The sequence below is a fragment of the Lepisosteus oculatus genome, chromosome 28, assembly GCF_040954835.1.
Source record: "Lepisosteus oculatus isolate fLepOcu1 chromosome 28, fLepOcu1.hap2, whole genome shotgun sequence".
Classification (NCBI taxonomy): domain Eukaryota; kingdom Metazoa; phylum Chordata; class Actinopteri; order Semionotiformes; family Lepisosteidae; genus Lepisosteus; species Lepisosteus oculatus.
This window is the reverse complement of record NC_090723.1, coordinates 3421654-3436780: the sequence shown is the minus strand read 5'-3', so window position 1 is coordinate 3436780 and position 15127 is coordinate 3421654. Positions and strand designations below refer to the sequence as shown.

The 15127-nt window shown below is 42.6% G+C and overlaps 1 protein-coding gene across 2 annotated transcripts in view; it reads right to left on the bottom strand.

Moving 5' to 3' along the window:
- Positions 1 to 15127, bottom strand: part of etv4 (ETS variant transcription factor 4) — a 43556-nt gene that overhangs the window by 15390 nt on the left and 13039 nt on the right. The window contains exon 6 of one of the 2 annotated variants that reach the window (XM_015361988.2): positions 557 to 683. In XM_015361988.2, the coding sequence (XP_015217474.1) occupies positions 557 to 683 (127 nt within the window). The remainder of the gene's footprint in view (positions 1 to 556; positions 684 to 15127) is intronic. The other variant, XM_015361989.2, reaches the window with a different exon arrangement.

Sequence of the window (15127 nt, the reverse complement as noted above, 5' to 3'; positions counted from 1 at the left end):
GTTAATGGGCTTCTGTAGCACTCAATTGGTTCCCCACCTGCCGTTGTCCCAGAAAGGTGTTTGGGAAACAGAATGGATTGCACAAAAGACCCAACAGGACACAGATGGACAACTGTTCAACTAAGCAGTGTAGCGATTAATTTAAAGCCCCAAAACATTTTATTTACTCATTTAGATATATTAAGTTATTAAGATCAAGGGCGGAACAAAAACCTGAAGAGCCCCAAGGCATTTGATGGCTGGAAATGGCCATCTCCTCAACAGAGCAAGAGAAACCTACCTCGACACAGTTTTTTTCACACAACACAAGCTGCACATGGAAATAAACTTCTAGCTTCACTCTGTCAGATTGTGGAGTTATCTCATATCCAGATATCTTTCAGAAACACTGCTGGTGGTAAAAAGGCTCAAGTACTTTTACAGTAAAAAAGACAATATATCTTCACGTCATGTCAGCATTTCAAACTCAATATGAATACAGGTTTAACAGATGTTCCATGATTGGTTGCATAATACGGAGTATTAGGGACATCAGGGTGCTCATAGGGATGCTTACCTGGCGTAAAGGCACTGCTCTCCATTGGAATAGGTGAAAGCCTGCTTGTGACTGCAGGACTGGCTGGGATCTGATCCAGGACTCTGGGGCTCCTTTTTAATCTTGACTGGGGGGCTGTGGAATGCTACTGGATGCAGGAGAGAAGAGAACACTGTCAGCTGCCATCTGTCGATACCCTGCCTGAGTGTGGGTCGTAGTACGGATCCACATCCCCTTATTTTTGGAAATCAAACATTGGTAAAGATGTTGCAGTCGGAGTATGAAGAAGGAGTGAAAACCCCTTCTCCAACTCAAAGTTGACCTTTTTATTGTTTAATGCCAAGTTAATGGGAGCAATTCTTTGACTAACAAGACCCTTTAAGTTAAAACACAGAATAGAGAGGGCCGTGGCACACAGAAGACTCTTTCCAATTTGACTTCGGTCAGTGGGAACTGGCTGAAGCTTCGGACTGGCCGAGCAGAAGCCATTTTTATAAGGAGGCAAAGCTTTAATTGAATGCAGTGCTCTCTGCATGGCAGAATTCCAGCCAAAGCTTCACTGCACCAAAAAAACAAGCATCAAAGGTCATTTTCTCTCGATGACATGCATGGAGATATATACACTTCTCCTCCAAAGAAAGGATTTCCCCCTGGGCAATGAACCCCATGTCAAGAAGGAGAGGGGCTGGAGAGCCAGCAGCCCCCAGTCCACAGTTTGTTTTCCTTCTCACAGACACAACAGGACCCACTCCCCCAGCATGTCTCCAGCAGACAAGCGCGCCTTGCCCTGCAGATATTTGCTGTCTTAATCTGCAGCTGCTGCCCAGACATTTCACTGTGTTAAGGTAACATTTCCTTTTACAGTCTGGGTGACCACAAACCAGTTTTTATGGGTCTACTTAATCTATCACCTGTTCAACACGCCCCAAATAATACATTTTAATCGGATACTTTTGAATTCGTAGATTGCATTAAGTGTTCTCATTATCTGAAACTTCGGATGTTAGATTCCTGTATGTTATTTTAATCTGTTCTATGGTGTTTGGCACTATCTGATAGAAAAGTAGTTTCATAAATTGAGAGCTGGAAGGACTGAATTGATGGGTGGTACATGGATTTTGTAGACATGCCTCCATTTCTTAAGAGGGATGTGAAAAAAACAGCTGCATATTCCTTCTCTCTTGGGTCCCAGCATGTAAAGTACAAGTGTGCCCAAATTTGCTGGTTTTAATCTTGTTCACTGACTGATTTTGGGGTAAAAATCATTAATTCTAGAATGCCTTCATTGGCAGGATCGCAATGTTCAAAAAACAAATCCCTCTGGCACAAATAAGCAATGTTGCAGTAATGATTTTAAGCTGTTAAACATTTTGATTTATTTTGTTAAAGCTAGAAAACCATTCTGGAAGCATTGAGATAAACTGCTTTAAATCTTCTGTAGCAGTTGTGAAGGAATCTTGGGAGGTTATATGACTTTTTGTTGTTTTCACCCGTCTTTTCAGTTACAATCAAAACTAAAGGCTTTATAATTGCACCTCATTGTGAGGCTCCTAAAATGCCCACCCAAGTCCCGGGATATCCTGAATCTTTAAAGGTCATGAGTGGAAAAGGCTTACACTGAGGATGCAAATATTTTGGAGACACTGCCCTAAGTAAAAAATAATTTATTGGGGTCTTAAGAAGAAAGGCAGGCTCTTTTTTCAGGTTTACCCAAAGTTGCAAGCAGCATCTTCACCTGAGTTTTGAGACAATAGTAGTTGATTTCCCTCTTCAGGCTAATAACGTGCTTATTTGTGTTGATTATGGCTGACTGGGTACAGGCCTGACAGATCATGCAGAGCTGATGTTTGAGGAATCATAATTACTGCTTTAATTCCCAAATGGGATGCCAATGGTATTAAAGTGCTCTCCCACGATGCGTCAAGAAGCACCATGGCCAAGAAACATAGTCTGTTCCTTTTTTTTCCTCCTCGCCTTTGCGAAAGCGTCCCAGGGAGGAAACGTTGGCTTCAGAGAAAGATTAAAAGGATTAGGAAACATTCTAGTTAGATGTTTGGGAGGCAAAGATTAAAGGACACTTCTCCTGGCCCAGAATCCATCATAAAAAAGCAGGGCTTAAGGAGATTCTTGGTTACATACTGCCATGTCACAGTGAAGGACGAGGGCAGGTACTGTCTGGGAAAGGATTTCCAAGCCCAACCTGGAAATGTAAATTCACAGCTCTTTTTGCACAGCATCGGTATCAAACCATGCACTTTTGAACGAGCTCAGAAGAAGTGGAGATGGGTTTTCTCGCAACTGTGACTTAAAAATGACGTTTTCATTTTCTTTCAGAATTCTGAATGTGCTTTTTCCATCTCATTTCAGAAGGCTGAGGTGTGTTGAAGAGGTAGGATCTTGCCATGTTTTTAATTTCAATCAAAAATCCTGTTGCATTGAGGGGCTGCTTATGGGGCCAACGGGCTTAATTATATACCATCTCAACAGTGCCCTCAGTTGGAGGACAAGTAGAAAGTAGAACGTCCATATCACCTGAGTTAGAAAAGTTGCAAAACAGCACATATTCAAATACAATTAGCAGTTTCTTCCTAATGAGTTCATTGGTGCAGTACTGCAGGCACAAGAACAGAGAGCATCACCATCTCTTTATATTTCCAGAATTGAGTCCTGATCAAATCCCTCATGTCCAGTCTGGACCACCACAGAGCAGGACAGGGAATCAGTACTGCATCTAAAGAATAACTTATTAATGTCACTGGAGGTCATTAATAACCTGTTATAGTGCCATTCTATCACATGGTATTAAAACAAATGATGAGGATGTCAGGCAGCACTGTGGCGCAGTGGCTAGCATTGCTAGGTCCTGGGTTCAGCTGTGGACCTGGGGTTCTACTGTAGTGTTTCTGTGTCTATATGCGCCCTGTGATGGACTGGTGTCCCATCCAGGGTGTACCTGCCTTGCATACACTGCTTACCGGGATAGGCTCGGTTTCCCCCGTGACCCTGAATTGGAAGAAGATGTAAGGGAAATGGATAGGTGGATAGATGGATAAGGATGTCCATGGGAAAAAAAACATTCAGTGTGTTGTCCATGAGTCCTAGACACTCTATGAGCAACACACAGATTTCTGCACAGTTAATCAGTCACGTTGTTCTTTCTGCTGAGATCCATCTCACTAAACCCAGAATGGAGCTGATTGGAGCATGGGTGAAGGCCTGCCACTCAGCGGCAATTAGCAGGAGTTGGCCTTCTTACTTTCCCTGATCATCTTCTATAGCAAACTGTCCGATTCAATCAGTTGCTGGCATCAAATCTGGATGCCGTGAAAATGGTTTGATCGGATTACGGATTTGCTGCCAGTGGGAATAGCAATGAACTGAGGAAGTGCTACTGCTATGACCTTGAGAATAGCCAAATGATGACCAGACTAGAAGTAGAAGCAGAGCTTGTGGAAAAAAAACAAACAGGTCACCTTTTCAATACAAAATGCGTGGGAAGGTTGCATTACAAAAAAGCTAAAATGTTAAATGAATGGGGAATCCAACGCTACTACAGACTCCTTGGAGGCTATGCATTTCAGAGAGCAGAGCTTGGACTTCCTTATGGAAATCACTCTTTATAAAGCACAGTGATTCTTTATTGTCTCCTTAACAACCCTGTTTTTTCTGTCAAGTGACCTTAAAATGTGTTCTCATTAACCTTCATTTTTAAATTATTTAACCACTTCACAATATGCTCTCTCTTCTTGGAAGAGGAGGTCAGGAACTCACACGCAGAATGTTTTAAACTCCTCTCCTCTGCGTTTAGATCTTAAGGGTGGGTTTTATACACAAACATGATGTCACAGGAGGGTCAAATAGGTCATTCGTTTTTTGCATTTTTTAAATTAAAAAGTTATGATGCATATGTACTGTTCTGGGAGGTGCAAAGGGCCGAAGAATTTGTTATTCTACCACATCTCCCCAGTATTTCTCCTTTTATAATCACAAGCACCGATTAATAACATTGAGTCCTGTTAGAGCTATATTATGAATGCAGCAAAGAACAACAATAATGTTAACTTCAAGGCACACCTGACAATGTGTCAATTATATTTGATTGATCAGTGTGCAAGACAGGCTACTGGAACTATTGTTTGCCTTGAATTCTTGTGACCCGCATGTTGAGCATTATGAGAACTGGAAATTAAACATTTTTAAATGACAAGATGGCTTCCTTCTCACCAAAACTAGGCTGTAATAATAGTAGGAAAGACTCCTGCGGTCTTTGAGTGAATTGTTCAGGTTCCAAACAAGCCTCGTAATCATTGCATTGCTTGGGTCTAATTGCCTGAGTCTTCTGCATATATTTTAATACCTTGCGAGCCGCACAAGTGGAATTCACTGTCGGTTCAGGTAAACTCAGGTCAGCATGAAGGCCACCATTTACTGGTCCGACAAAGAAAAGATCGGCAAGCCCAGAGAGGGAGGCAATTTGCATATGTAAATAGCATTTGTGATGCGCTGAAGGGGGACAGTCGAGTCATGGCTGATTGCTTTAGGAAGTGGAGAAGCCTTTGTGAGAGCCACACATCGTCACCACTAACGAGCACAGCAAACAGGCCGCTGAGCTCCGGCCCATTGTCCCAGCTGAAACAAAGTGTGTCCTCAGTCTGCAGTAAACAGAGGCCTTTTGACAGTCCCAACACCGGCTTTCAGCAGAGCCAATGAGCCTGAAACTCTCACACAAAACTGTGATGGCTTTGACACCAAGGGGACTGGAAAACCATTCGTACCCCCCTTCTCCCCCCAAAAACTTTGCCCTTATTAAATGGGACAATTCTGCTTTATCCTAAATGCAAAAACTCTTGATACAAAATGTTGCTCACCTCCGAGCTGCCCGCTCAACAGCCTGTGGTTTCACATGCTTCAAGCTACCCTCCAGGCCTCTGCTGCCTGTCTCACAGTACAAGGCTGTTCTTTCCCAAAGGTAGGAGGACCTTTATAAACATGTACCTGCAGGAATGCTTAACTTCTGCAACAAACAGCTTTTGGTTATTGAGATATTGAAAAGTGTGTACTTTTCTCCTTTCAGATACTGTTGAGAAGATCTCATTCAAAGGGACAGGACTGCTGGCCCAAACCCTGCTCGGCCCATAGAGGGGACCACTCTTGCCCCATGATAAAACAAGGTTCTCCTTCTGATTGATTTGGCTGACGCTTGTATCCAGGGCCTCTTATGTTTGTCCCATTAATACAGCTGACTATTTTACTGGAATAATTCACTGGAAGTATCTTGCTCAAGGGTTAAACAGCTGTATCTCACCTGGGATTTGAGCCTGCAGCCTTCCAGTTACCACTCCAGCACCCTAAGCCTTGCTCCACACTGGGAGAAATTGCCTAGTTTTCTCTTTGTTTAGTGCAGAGGAGCCACACTACAGTAATAATGGCATTTACAATCCAACCTGAACTTCTGAACTAAAAGCCACATTACAATGGAGTATAATTACAGAATTAAAACTGACGCAGCACATTAACTTCACTGAAACCAAAGTACTGTACAGTGCAACCAGGAAATATTTACAGAATCATGCTCTGACCTCTAGCACCTATCAGTAAAGCCTTGGGTGAAGTTTGACCTGACCAAGCATGCTGGGATATATGACAGTGGCCATATGGCATTATTACATGGTCTCCCTTATCAGCTGTGTATTTGCTCTTGGTGTAGTACAGCCAAGATGACTGCCACAGTCTTTTATATCCATGCTGCAGAGTTCTTGGGGCTTGAGTCATCACTGAGCTCTATTGACAGAAGACTTGTATTGAGGATCTGTTATTTCAGGTTTAATGGTGCAGACCCAATATTTTGTGCTAAGAGGGCAGTACACCTTTTGAACCCGTAACATCACACTTTGTTTTAGTCAGCCTGGCTGTTCTAGTAAAAGTTTTATTATATATAAGAATGGACTTCAACACCACAGATGTTATTAATCAGACAGCATCTTTGCTTCAAGACTATGTCAGTAAATACCCAAACAAAAATGTGCTTATTTGAGAACTCAAAAGGTAAGTATTATAGGAATTGCCTTTACATGAATATACTGTTTAAGGGAGTAGTGTTCAATATGGATAAAACATTTATACCTTTTAGCTGAGACTGAATATATTACAAAAGACCTCCAGGTTGAAACCAACAGTAACTTAAACAGTCACAACAGGAGTAAGAAAATAGGAATAAGAGAACAGAAGTGATTCATATTTAGACTAATAATAAAAAAAATATATACATCATTTGTAACGGTGGGAAGAACACCACGTGAAGGAAAATGTTAAAATCTGGGTGAAATACTGTTAATTTTTCAAAAAATATAAAACTAAGCAACAAACCGATGAACTGTTGTTGAAGCAGATACCCTGGCTTTCAAGACTGGATGAGATCAATCATATTATTGAAGCACAGTAAAATCAAGTTGATCAATCAACAAAATTATACTGTTCTCCAGTATAACGAGCTCCATTTGTGCCTAACATTCTGTGTAACTTTCTGCTCTTTTTGGACCCATTTAGACTTTACTTTTGGGCTGAAAGCACAAAGCCCGTGAAAGCCTGTGCTGTATGGCATCAGTATGGAGTTGTTGTGATTCTGTGACTGATACTGCAAATACTTTTGAACAGTGTGCATTTTGGGTTAATTCAAATCAAATTTATTTTATTTAATAAATTAATATTACACATGGAAAAACAAGTAGTAGGGGTGCAAACTGAGACCTTGGCATGAAAACAAGAGGAGATTTTAACTACTGACTATTGTCTATTGATACAACCAGTGGGGTGTCAATAAAGCAAACAGACAAGCCAATTATGTCACAAAAGCTTAAAAGGTTAAAGGGGGGATATTGATCTTCAACGTCTCCACTTGACAGTCTTTTAACAAGGCAGGACATCCCACTCGCTCTCAGTTTGCGGAGGAAGTGACTCATTCCAGAAACTGTAATAATAGGGTGAGCAGTTCTAAGAAAAAATTGCTATGGAAAGAAAACAACAACAATAACATAAAAAAAGTGTGGCGCGCACCGCAGAACTATTTTCACACCCAAACAGAATAAAAGAAGAATTTCCTGTAGATGAAACTGGTTGGTAGTTTCCATCGTTTTAAGTCTCAGAGTTTACATAATAGGATTTGAAAGAAATGCACGCCAGATCCTAAACTTCGTCACTTTTTTTTATCTAGGAGTGACCTCAAAAGATGTGAGTGCACAAACTATACAATGAGGCTCACACCTGAAGAAGGCTTCACAGCCGAAACGTCGTGTTTCTCTCTTCTCTTTTCAGCGTGGAATAAACCTATCACTTGTTCCTCTGCAGACTATGCATGTCGACGCAGCTACCCCCCTGAAGTTTTTAAAAAGACAATTTTTTTACCTCTTGGAGGTAGAGTTGCAGAAAAATCCAATGATTGTAAAAAACAAAATAGAATTTACATAAGAACAAAGGGCCTTCTATTTTGATTTTGTTGCCGAAATAATCAAATATTTTTTTCTTTGCAATTACATCTGGAAGGGAAGACTTAAAACATGTGCAGAACACGTGCACTAGAGGTCACAGCCCATAGAAACAGAGCAGGAATGAAAGAAAGAGAGAGAGACATATGTTATATCTCTCAAGATAGTTAGCAGGAAAAGCTGATTGTAATTCCACCTGGACATTATTTCTTTTTGTGTCTTTGAATGGGAGAAAACTGCTTTTACAGGTACGTGTACTAGGTGATTGTATCACCCTCATTTGGACTCACTCCATGTGTCACTTTCGTTTTTATAGCAGATAGCATGGGCATGTGTATGGAGTCATGCTTTGGGCCCAGGAAGAGCAAGCTCACGATCCAAAGGATAGGTTAAAGCCGACATTTGAGCTCATTCTGGGAGCTGTCAACGAGAGCACCTCCCAAGAGAACTCACGCCCAGTGTCACAGATTCTGGACAAAAGCCACAGTGTTGTCATAACTGACCAAGAAAAAAAAACTGTCCTGATTTTTGCTTATTATTTGTCAGCTCTCATTGCCCAGCAATATTTAAGGAGCCGGTTAATTAAAAAAAAACACTAAACATACCCAAAAAGGGGAAGCTTAGACAACTTTTATTTCTGTTCCTCATTTTGTTGCACCCTCATAATAATGCCTCTTTTCCTTGCTGTGTGTAAAATACTGGAACTCTGCCCAAAATACACTGACTGGTTAGAATCTTTGCCTTGTGTTTCCCTCTGACATCTCCGTCTTCATTGACATTGACCGAATACCCAGAGCAAATTGTTTTTCTCCCATCCAGTGACCTTTTACAGCCAGGTTGCAATGTTATCCAATTGTCAATTAAAAACCCTTTTCCAAATTCAGAAAAAAAAACGAACCAGCTAACTCCACAGGCTTTGCATTTAGCAGATATTATAACCCGCCCTACGTCAGGGTATCCATAACCGTCCTTCAGATGGCATTGAAAAGACACTGTTGGGCCATTCTGAAAATAAAAACAAACCAGAAACAAGGTATCCGACAGAAAGCAGCTGCGTACTCAGGGTCAGAGGGTGCTGGCACTGTTTCTCTCAGATGGCTTATCTACACAAGATCTTGCTCGATAAGGCAGACAAGAGAATGGCAACAGCATTGCCGACCTTAGCAAACAAACTCTGGAAACAAACTGATGTGACCTGTTGACGCAGTCTCTGACACATTTATCTCCTGTAGCTTGTATCCCACGTCACAGGCTGGTCATTTTCTTCATGCCCGAGCAAAGGTTTGGCCGCAGCTGCGTTTGCAATCGGCTCCTTTAAGGGCCTGACTGAAGGTGAACCTGAATGCGCTTGACAGTTCGAGAAATGGTAACTCATTCGAATGGGGAAGTGTTAAACTGCTCGGACACTGAACTGGAAAAAACCCTGATGGGGAACTACATTTTGTAAAGGGAACTTTAACTCAAGATCTGCCGCCTGAGAATGAAATGACATGTCTATCAGTAGGGCTACAACTGTCATGCTGTTGGCATTGCTAAACTAACAGAAGGAAGGAGACAGTTAGTGTGCAGCAAGGGAACATTTTGTTCCTCAGTGTAGGGAGTCGCTGTCCCAGGTTAAACACAGGACATGCAATGCTGGATTGGACAGAACAGCAAATGTAAAAGTGGGAAAGGAAAGAACGTTTTTCTCTAAACACCACTGAGTTTTAAAAAGTTATCTGTGTTGTCTAGTAGAATGGGTTGTTCTTCATTTTGTGCTTTAAATTTTGTGCACATGAATTTTGTGCCCTTTTTTTGGGACTTCATTATTTTACTTTATATAAGATGGTCAGCGGGTAGGTGTATTGCTGTAACACAATGTTTTGCTCAATGGTCTTCAAAGTGCTTTACAACATTAAGTAGCTTCCCTGACTTTGCCAAGCTCGTTTGAAACCCATTTCCTTTTTCTATAATTTAAGGCATGATTAATAACAATGAAAGCAGAAATGGCAAAAACACAAACGCACGCACGCACACAAAGCGCACATATTAAGATAATTAAAATACCGAGGAAAACAGTGCTGATATGAATACTGCTCAAAAGTTTTAAGCTCATCCAGCAGATGTTGATCACAGAACAGGCAGTAGTTTGTGCTAGGAAACTTCATGTTCCTTTTCAATCGCCTCACTAGAGTAAAATTCAAATGAAATACAGATCAATCAAGAGTTCTTAGAGATGGCATCAAATTATTCATTCGCAAGGACAATGGAAAGCAAAGTAGGGTGTAATTAATCTTCTGTAATATTGACTCTCTTCAAGATCCTTGAGACCCCTAATATAGCTTTTCCCTCTTAATGTTTAATGCTGGGATCGATTTCCTGGCTTCGACTGAAATTATATAATGAGGTCCCCAATGTGCTGATGTACCCAGAGGAAAGACACTGAAACTTTACAGTCTGCTACACCACCCCCTTACTTTCTTCCTTTTCCCCCAGTCCCCATATCATGGCTTTGTATGTGCAAGGGTGCCTTTTCACAAAATGAACTCAAAACCACGTTCCCCCTCCCCCTCTCCACTCCTCCACTGACAGACCTCAGATTCCATTCCTGCTGTCATTAGCGCTCCTTGCTGCGATGAACTCTTTCTTTCTGCCTCTCCATGTCAGCAGAGCAAACAGTACTTGATAAACATCCCAGAGAGCAGTGCTTATTATCTGCAGATGTGAACCGGGCCTGACGTTCAAACGGATCAAATGACACTTGACACATGAGGAAACAGACGTCACTAAGCCCGAAAATATTAATAACAGAGACGTTAGATCTGCTACAACACCGGACAAGAAGAATCATAACGTATTTCTTATTAGTCACTATTTTTTTCCCCCGCTGGTGGCGCGAGCATGCATATTCTCTGTTCTCAACGACGCAGCATAGAAAAAAAATCCTCACTCTGACAGGAAAATTTAAGAGAAGACTTCCCTTGCTGGTTTGTATTAAGCACAGTCCACCCTCCTGCCTCCCCCTCTCCTGCCCCTACCCTGCAATCCTTCCCCTGTAATAAAACACACACACTGCTGTTCATTCACTCCGTTGCAGCAAGGCCCACAGATTCATGAATGGAGATTCCCTTCCTGAGACTAACGGGCTGTTTCAGCCAGTCCTTCACAACCAGCTCATTCATAAAAACCCAGCCTTGTTGAGCCCTGTTGCCGAGTCACGGGTCGCAGAAGGAAGTACAGAGCGCACGTGTGTTTGGAAAAGCATAGCACAACCTGCATGCCTGCCAACTCACTGCAGCCCTTTTTATATATTGTGTTGACGCCTTTTATTTTCATTTTCTTACCGTGAAAGGATGGTGTGTGTGCATGCCTACAGTAGCCCAAGTGTATTCCGTTACTACGGTGTGTAGAAAAGAAAGCCTGTTGTATTTGGAGTCCTGGTGAGTGGAGGAGAAACAGCAGTTTTCTGCACAGCAGAAGCAAACGTTCGGGAAAACAGTGCTCTGAAGCGATGAAAGGAGTAGATTTTAATGGCCTGTTTTTATTTCATATCTATCATACTAGTGAATGTGTGTGTTTTTAGGCTGTAAGATTCTGAGAGCTAAGTGCTGGTATGTGCCATCCAGTTATCAGCTCTGCGTCTTTGAAGTATAATAAATACACAAAAGCTGAACAGTAGTATTGCTTTTTCTGCCCTAGCAGAGAATGATTCAATTTTGCCTTGATGTGTACTGGAATAGTTGAGCGAGTGCCCTGGGGGAGTACAGGGAGTCGCGGTAAAGTATAAAGAAAGCTAATAAATCAGAGCATGAGAGCAGATCTGCAGTGTGTACAGCAGTGTAGGAAATATGACGGCCTCTTACACAGCCCACAGATGTCCATTCTGAACACTGCTTTCACGGTAATGCATCCAGCCTCTGTGTTGTAAAGCTACATTTACGGCCACGGCTTCCTATATGATTACTATGGGGCTGAGCACAAAGCAGTCACCCACACACAGAAACTTGGGATTAACTTGTGACTTGGAACACAGGGCTTGAGCCAGGGACGGAGGAGGAGAAAAAAAAAGACGAAAAATACCCAGCACCTTATCGTAACACGCAGCAGAATAGCAGACAAAAGAGTCTTTTGAGTTGTGCCAGGTCCGTTTTTAAACGCTGGAAAATGAACAGTAGGGGTGTTCAACAGACTGGATAGGGATCTAACTAGCAGCGGTGCTCAATTGTAAACAGTGACAGACATGCTTTGTTGGTTTATTATTGTTTTCTAAAAGAGGAAGTCTGACACTGCTAGTTGGCCACTCAGGCGCTGAAAGTAGATTGCTGAGGATTCCTACGGAATGAACTCCACATGCTTCCTCACAAAAAGATCTCGATTCCAAATATTGTGTAGCGTCTGCTTGAAACAGACGTATATTTTCTCAAAACATCAAAAATGAATAAGAATAATAGCAACGTCAGTCACATATAAGGTAAACGGGGACATACAACTCGTTTAAACAGTCCCCACCTGTCTGAGAACTTGACGGATAGTCTGTGTGATGTAACCTGCAGGAATCCTGATCCACTTTGTACAAAAACAGTCCCCCCAGGAGCCACTCAGCACGAGACACTACTAACATTTAAACTCCTGTTCAGCAGCCATACTGCCCTTTCTGCCTACACCTGTGCCACAAGACTGCTTTGTAGTTTAAAAATCTTTGCCCCCCTTTGCCTCTGGCGGTTGGGGGTGCACATGAAAGAAATCGGAATTAATCCCTGTATCAGTTCCAGGAGTCCCAAAGACAGGATGGTACATGTTGGTCTTAAAGGAGTTTGTAACAGAAGTTCCAGGGGAAGGTTAGATCCTAATCTCACACACTTCCTCTCGCCTACGTATACAAGTCTCACACACAGGCCCCTAGCTATGCTCTTACAGCAATTCTCTGGCTGAGTCCTCATAAGAGTGACACGGGACCCTCAGGGCTAGCTGCCAGTAGTAGTAGTAGTATTAATAATATGAATTATAGTACTACTACTAAGAATAATAATTTATTCACTTATTAACACTTATATAGTGCTTTTATGGACACTCCACTCAAAGTTCTATACAGGTAATGGGGATCCCCTCCACCACCACCAGTGTGCAGCCCCACCTGGATGATGCAACTGCATCATCAGTGCACCCACACACCAGCTCTCAGTGTGGAGGAGAACAGAGTGACGAAGCCAGTTCAGAGATGGAGATTATTAAATAACCATGGGAAGCAAAGGCCAGTGTCTGGCCATGACACTAGGGTAACTCCTCGACTCTTTTCGAGAAATGCCCAGAGATTTTTAATGTCCAGAGAACCAGGACCTCAGTTGTATGTCTTATCCCAAAGAACAACGCTTTTTAGAGAATAATGTCCCCGTCAGTATACTGGAGCATTAGAAGCCACATAAGCCGCAGGGAGAGCGCCTCCTACTGGCCCCACTAATACCTCTTCCTGCACCAACCTGTGCTTTCCCAGGAGGTCTCCCATTCAGGTACTGGCCAGGCTCACACCTTCAGAGCTTCAGTGGGCTGCCAGCTGGGAGCTACAGGGTCATAGAGCTGCTGGCTGTTCCCTCAGCTACATGAGTCATGGAAAGTACTCTCTACATATTCCGTCCCTCTATTGCACTCATTAGGATCTAACTAAACTACTGAAAAGAGAGATGGCTCCTCTTTATTTAGACAACTTTGGAAGGAAGAGACAAATTGCATACAGTTGTCTTTGTTTAGACTTGGAGAAAGACAGACATTTTTCAAACAGTCTGCACTGGATGTTAGTGTGAAGATGTTCACATGCAGCAGATGTTTTAGTTGAGAAGAAGGTGCATTTAAGATGGGGCCAATCAGCACCCGGGACTCAGATTCACGCTGGTTTATAAATATCTCTTCCATAAAACAAATTAAAAGAAGCCGGAGTGTAAGACACCATGTTTGGATAACCTAATCTAGTAAAAAGCCATGAGAAATCAAAACCACGGGCGGCTCTTCTAAAATCACGTGTTGGCGCAGACACCCCAGCGATTGGCTTGGGTCTCCGCTGATCTGGAAAGAGTGTTGTTTGTTAATAATGTCCCCACTCAGGGGGGGAATCACACACAATGGGTTTCCCAGACCTGTCCAGATTGCGCAATCACTTGTTTTTTCCCCTTAACCTGACACTCCCTCATCTTGCTGTATTCTGCCAGATTCCTGGCCCCATGCTCGTCTCTCGCTGCTCTTACAAAGGCTCTGGCTAGACAGATAAACATCAGATCACACAGACGAGCGGTCTGTAGCTGCCGAGACTGCCTCAGCTCCCGGCCTGCTCCAGCCTGGAGTTCTTTGTGGAGGAAGGGCTGTCAGGACAAATGGCTAATCATTTTCCCTTCTATGTTACTGACCAACTTCAGTTCATAGAGAGGAGCCTTGCACAGGCTGCGTTAGAGGAAACAAGTTACGCAAGAGGAGAAGTCTAGAAAATACACTTTGAATTTTGTGGGGAGGGTTTATATGGACCTTTTGAGAACCACTCCACTAAGCACACAAATGGAGAAAAAAAAGTCACTTTCCTCAGCCTACAAAATGCTAGATCCTGTCTACAGTAAGGGACACGTAATTTATTTATTGTTAAACACCGTCAACAAGGCTGATGAAAATATTTCCCAGTGGCTGTTGATTAGAAAGAGAAAAGAAGTGGAGTGAAAACAGCAGGAGGCCACGAGTGAAGACTGAGCACTATTATTTCTATGACCATTTGCTGAGACTTAAACGAAAAAAAAGACTCTTCACTTGGGTTGGAGCTGAACAGGTGAGCTGGGGGTTGGGATTACAGGGATCCTGTCCTAAGCTGCTGTGACCTGTCATGCTCAATTTCCACCTCAAGCCTGGTTTACATTCCTCCTCGTCTGTGAATTGTCAGCCATGTTTGGTGCCGATTTGCAGCTCTTAAGAACGGGTTAAGTGGGTTTTGACCTTTCACCTGCACGAGGCCTGAGTCTCACCCTCACTTCCCCCTTATTATTCCTGTCTAGTCTACAACAATGCCTTAAGGGAGCATCCATCAAAACCAAGCTCTAAAGGAGGGGTTTATACCAGAGTGCTTTGTAAGGGGCAGCATACAGCACCAATGTCAGACACT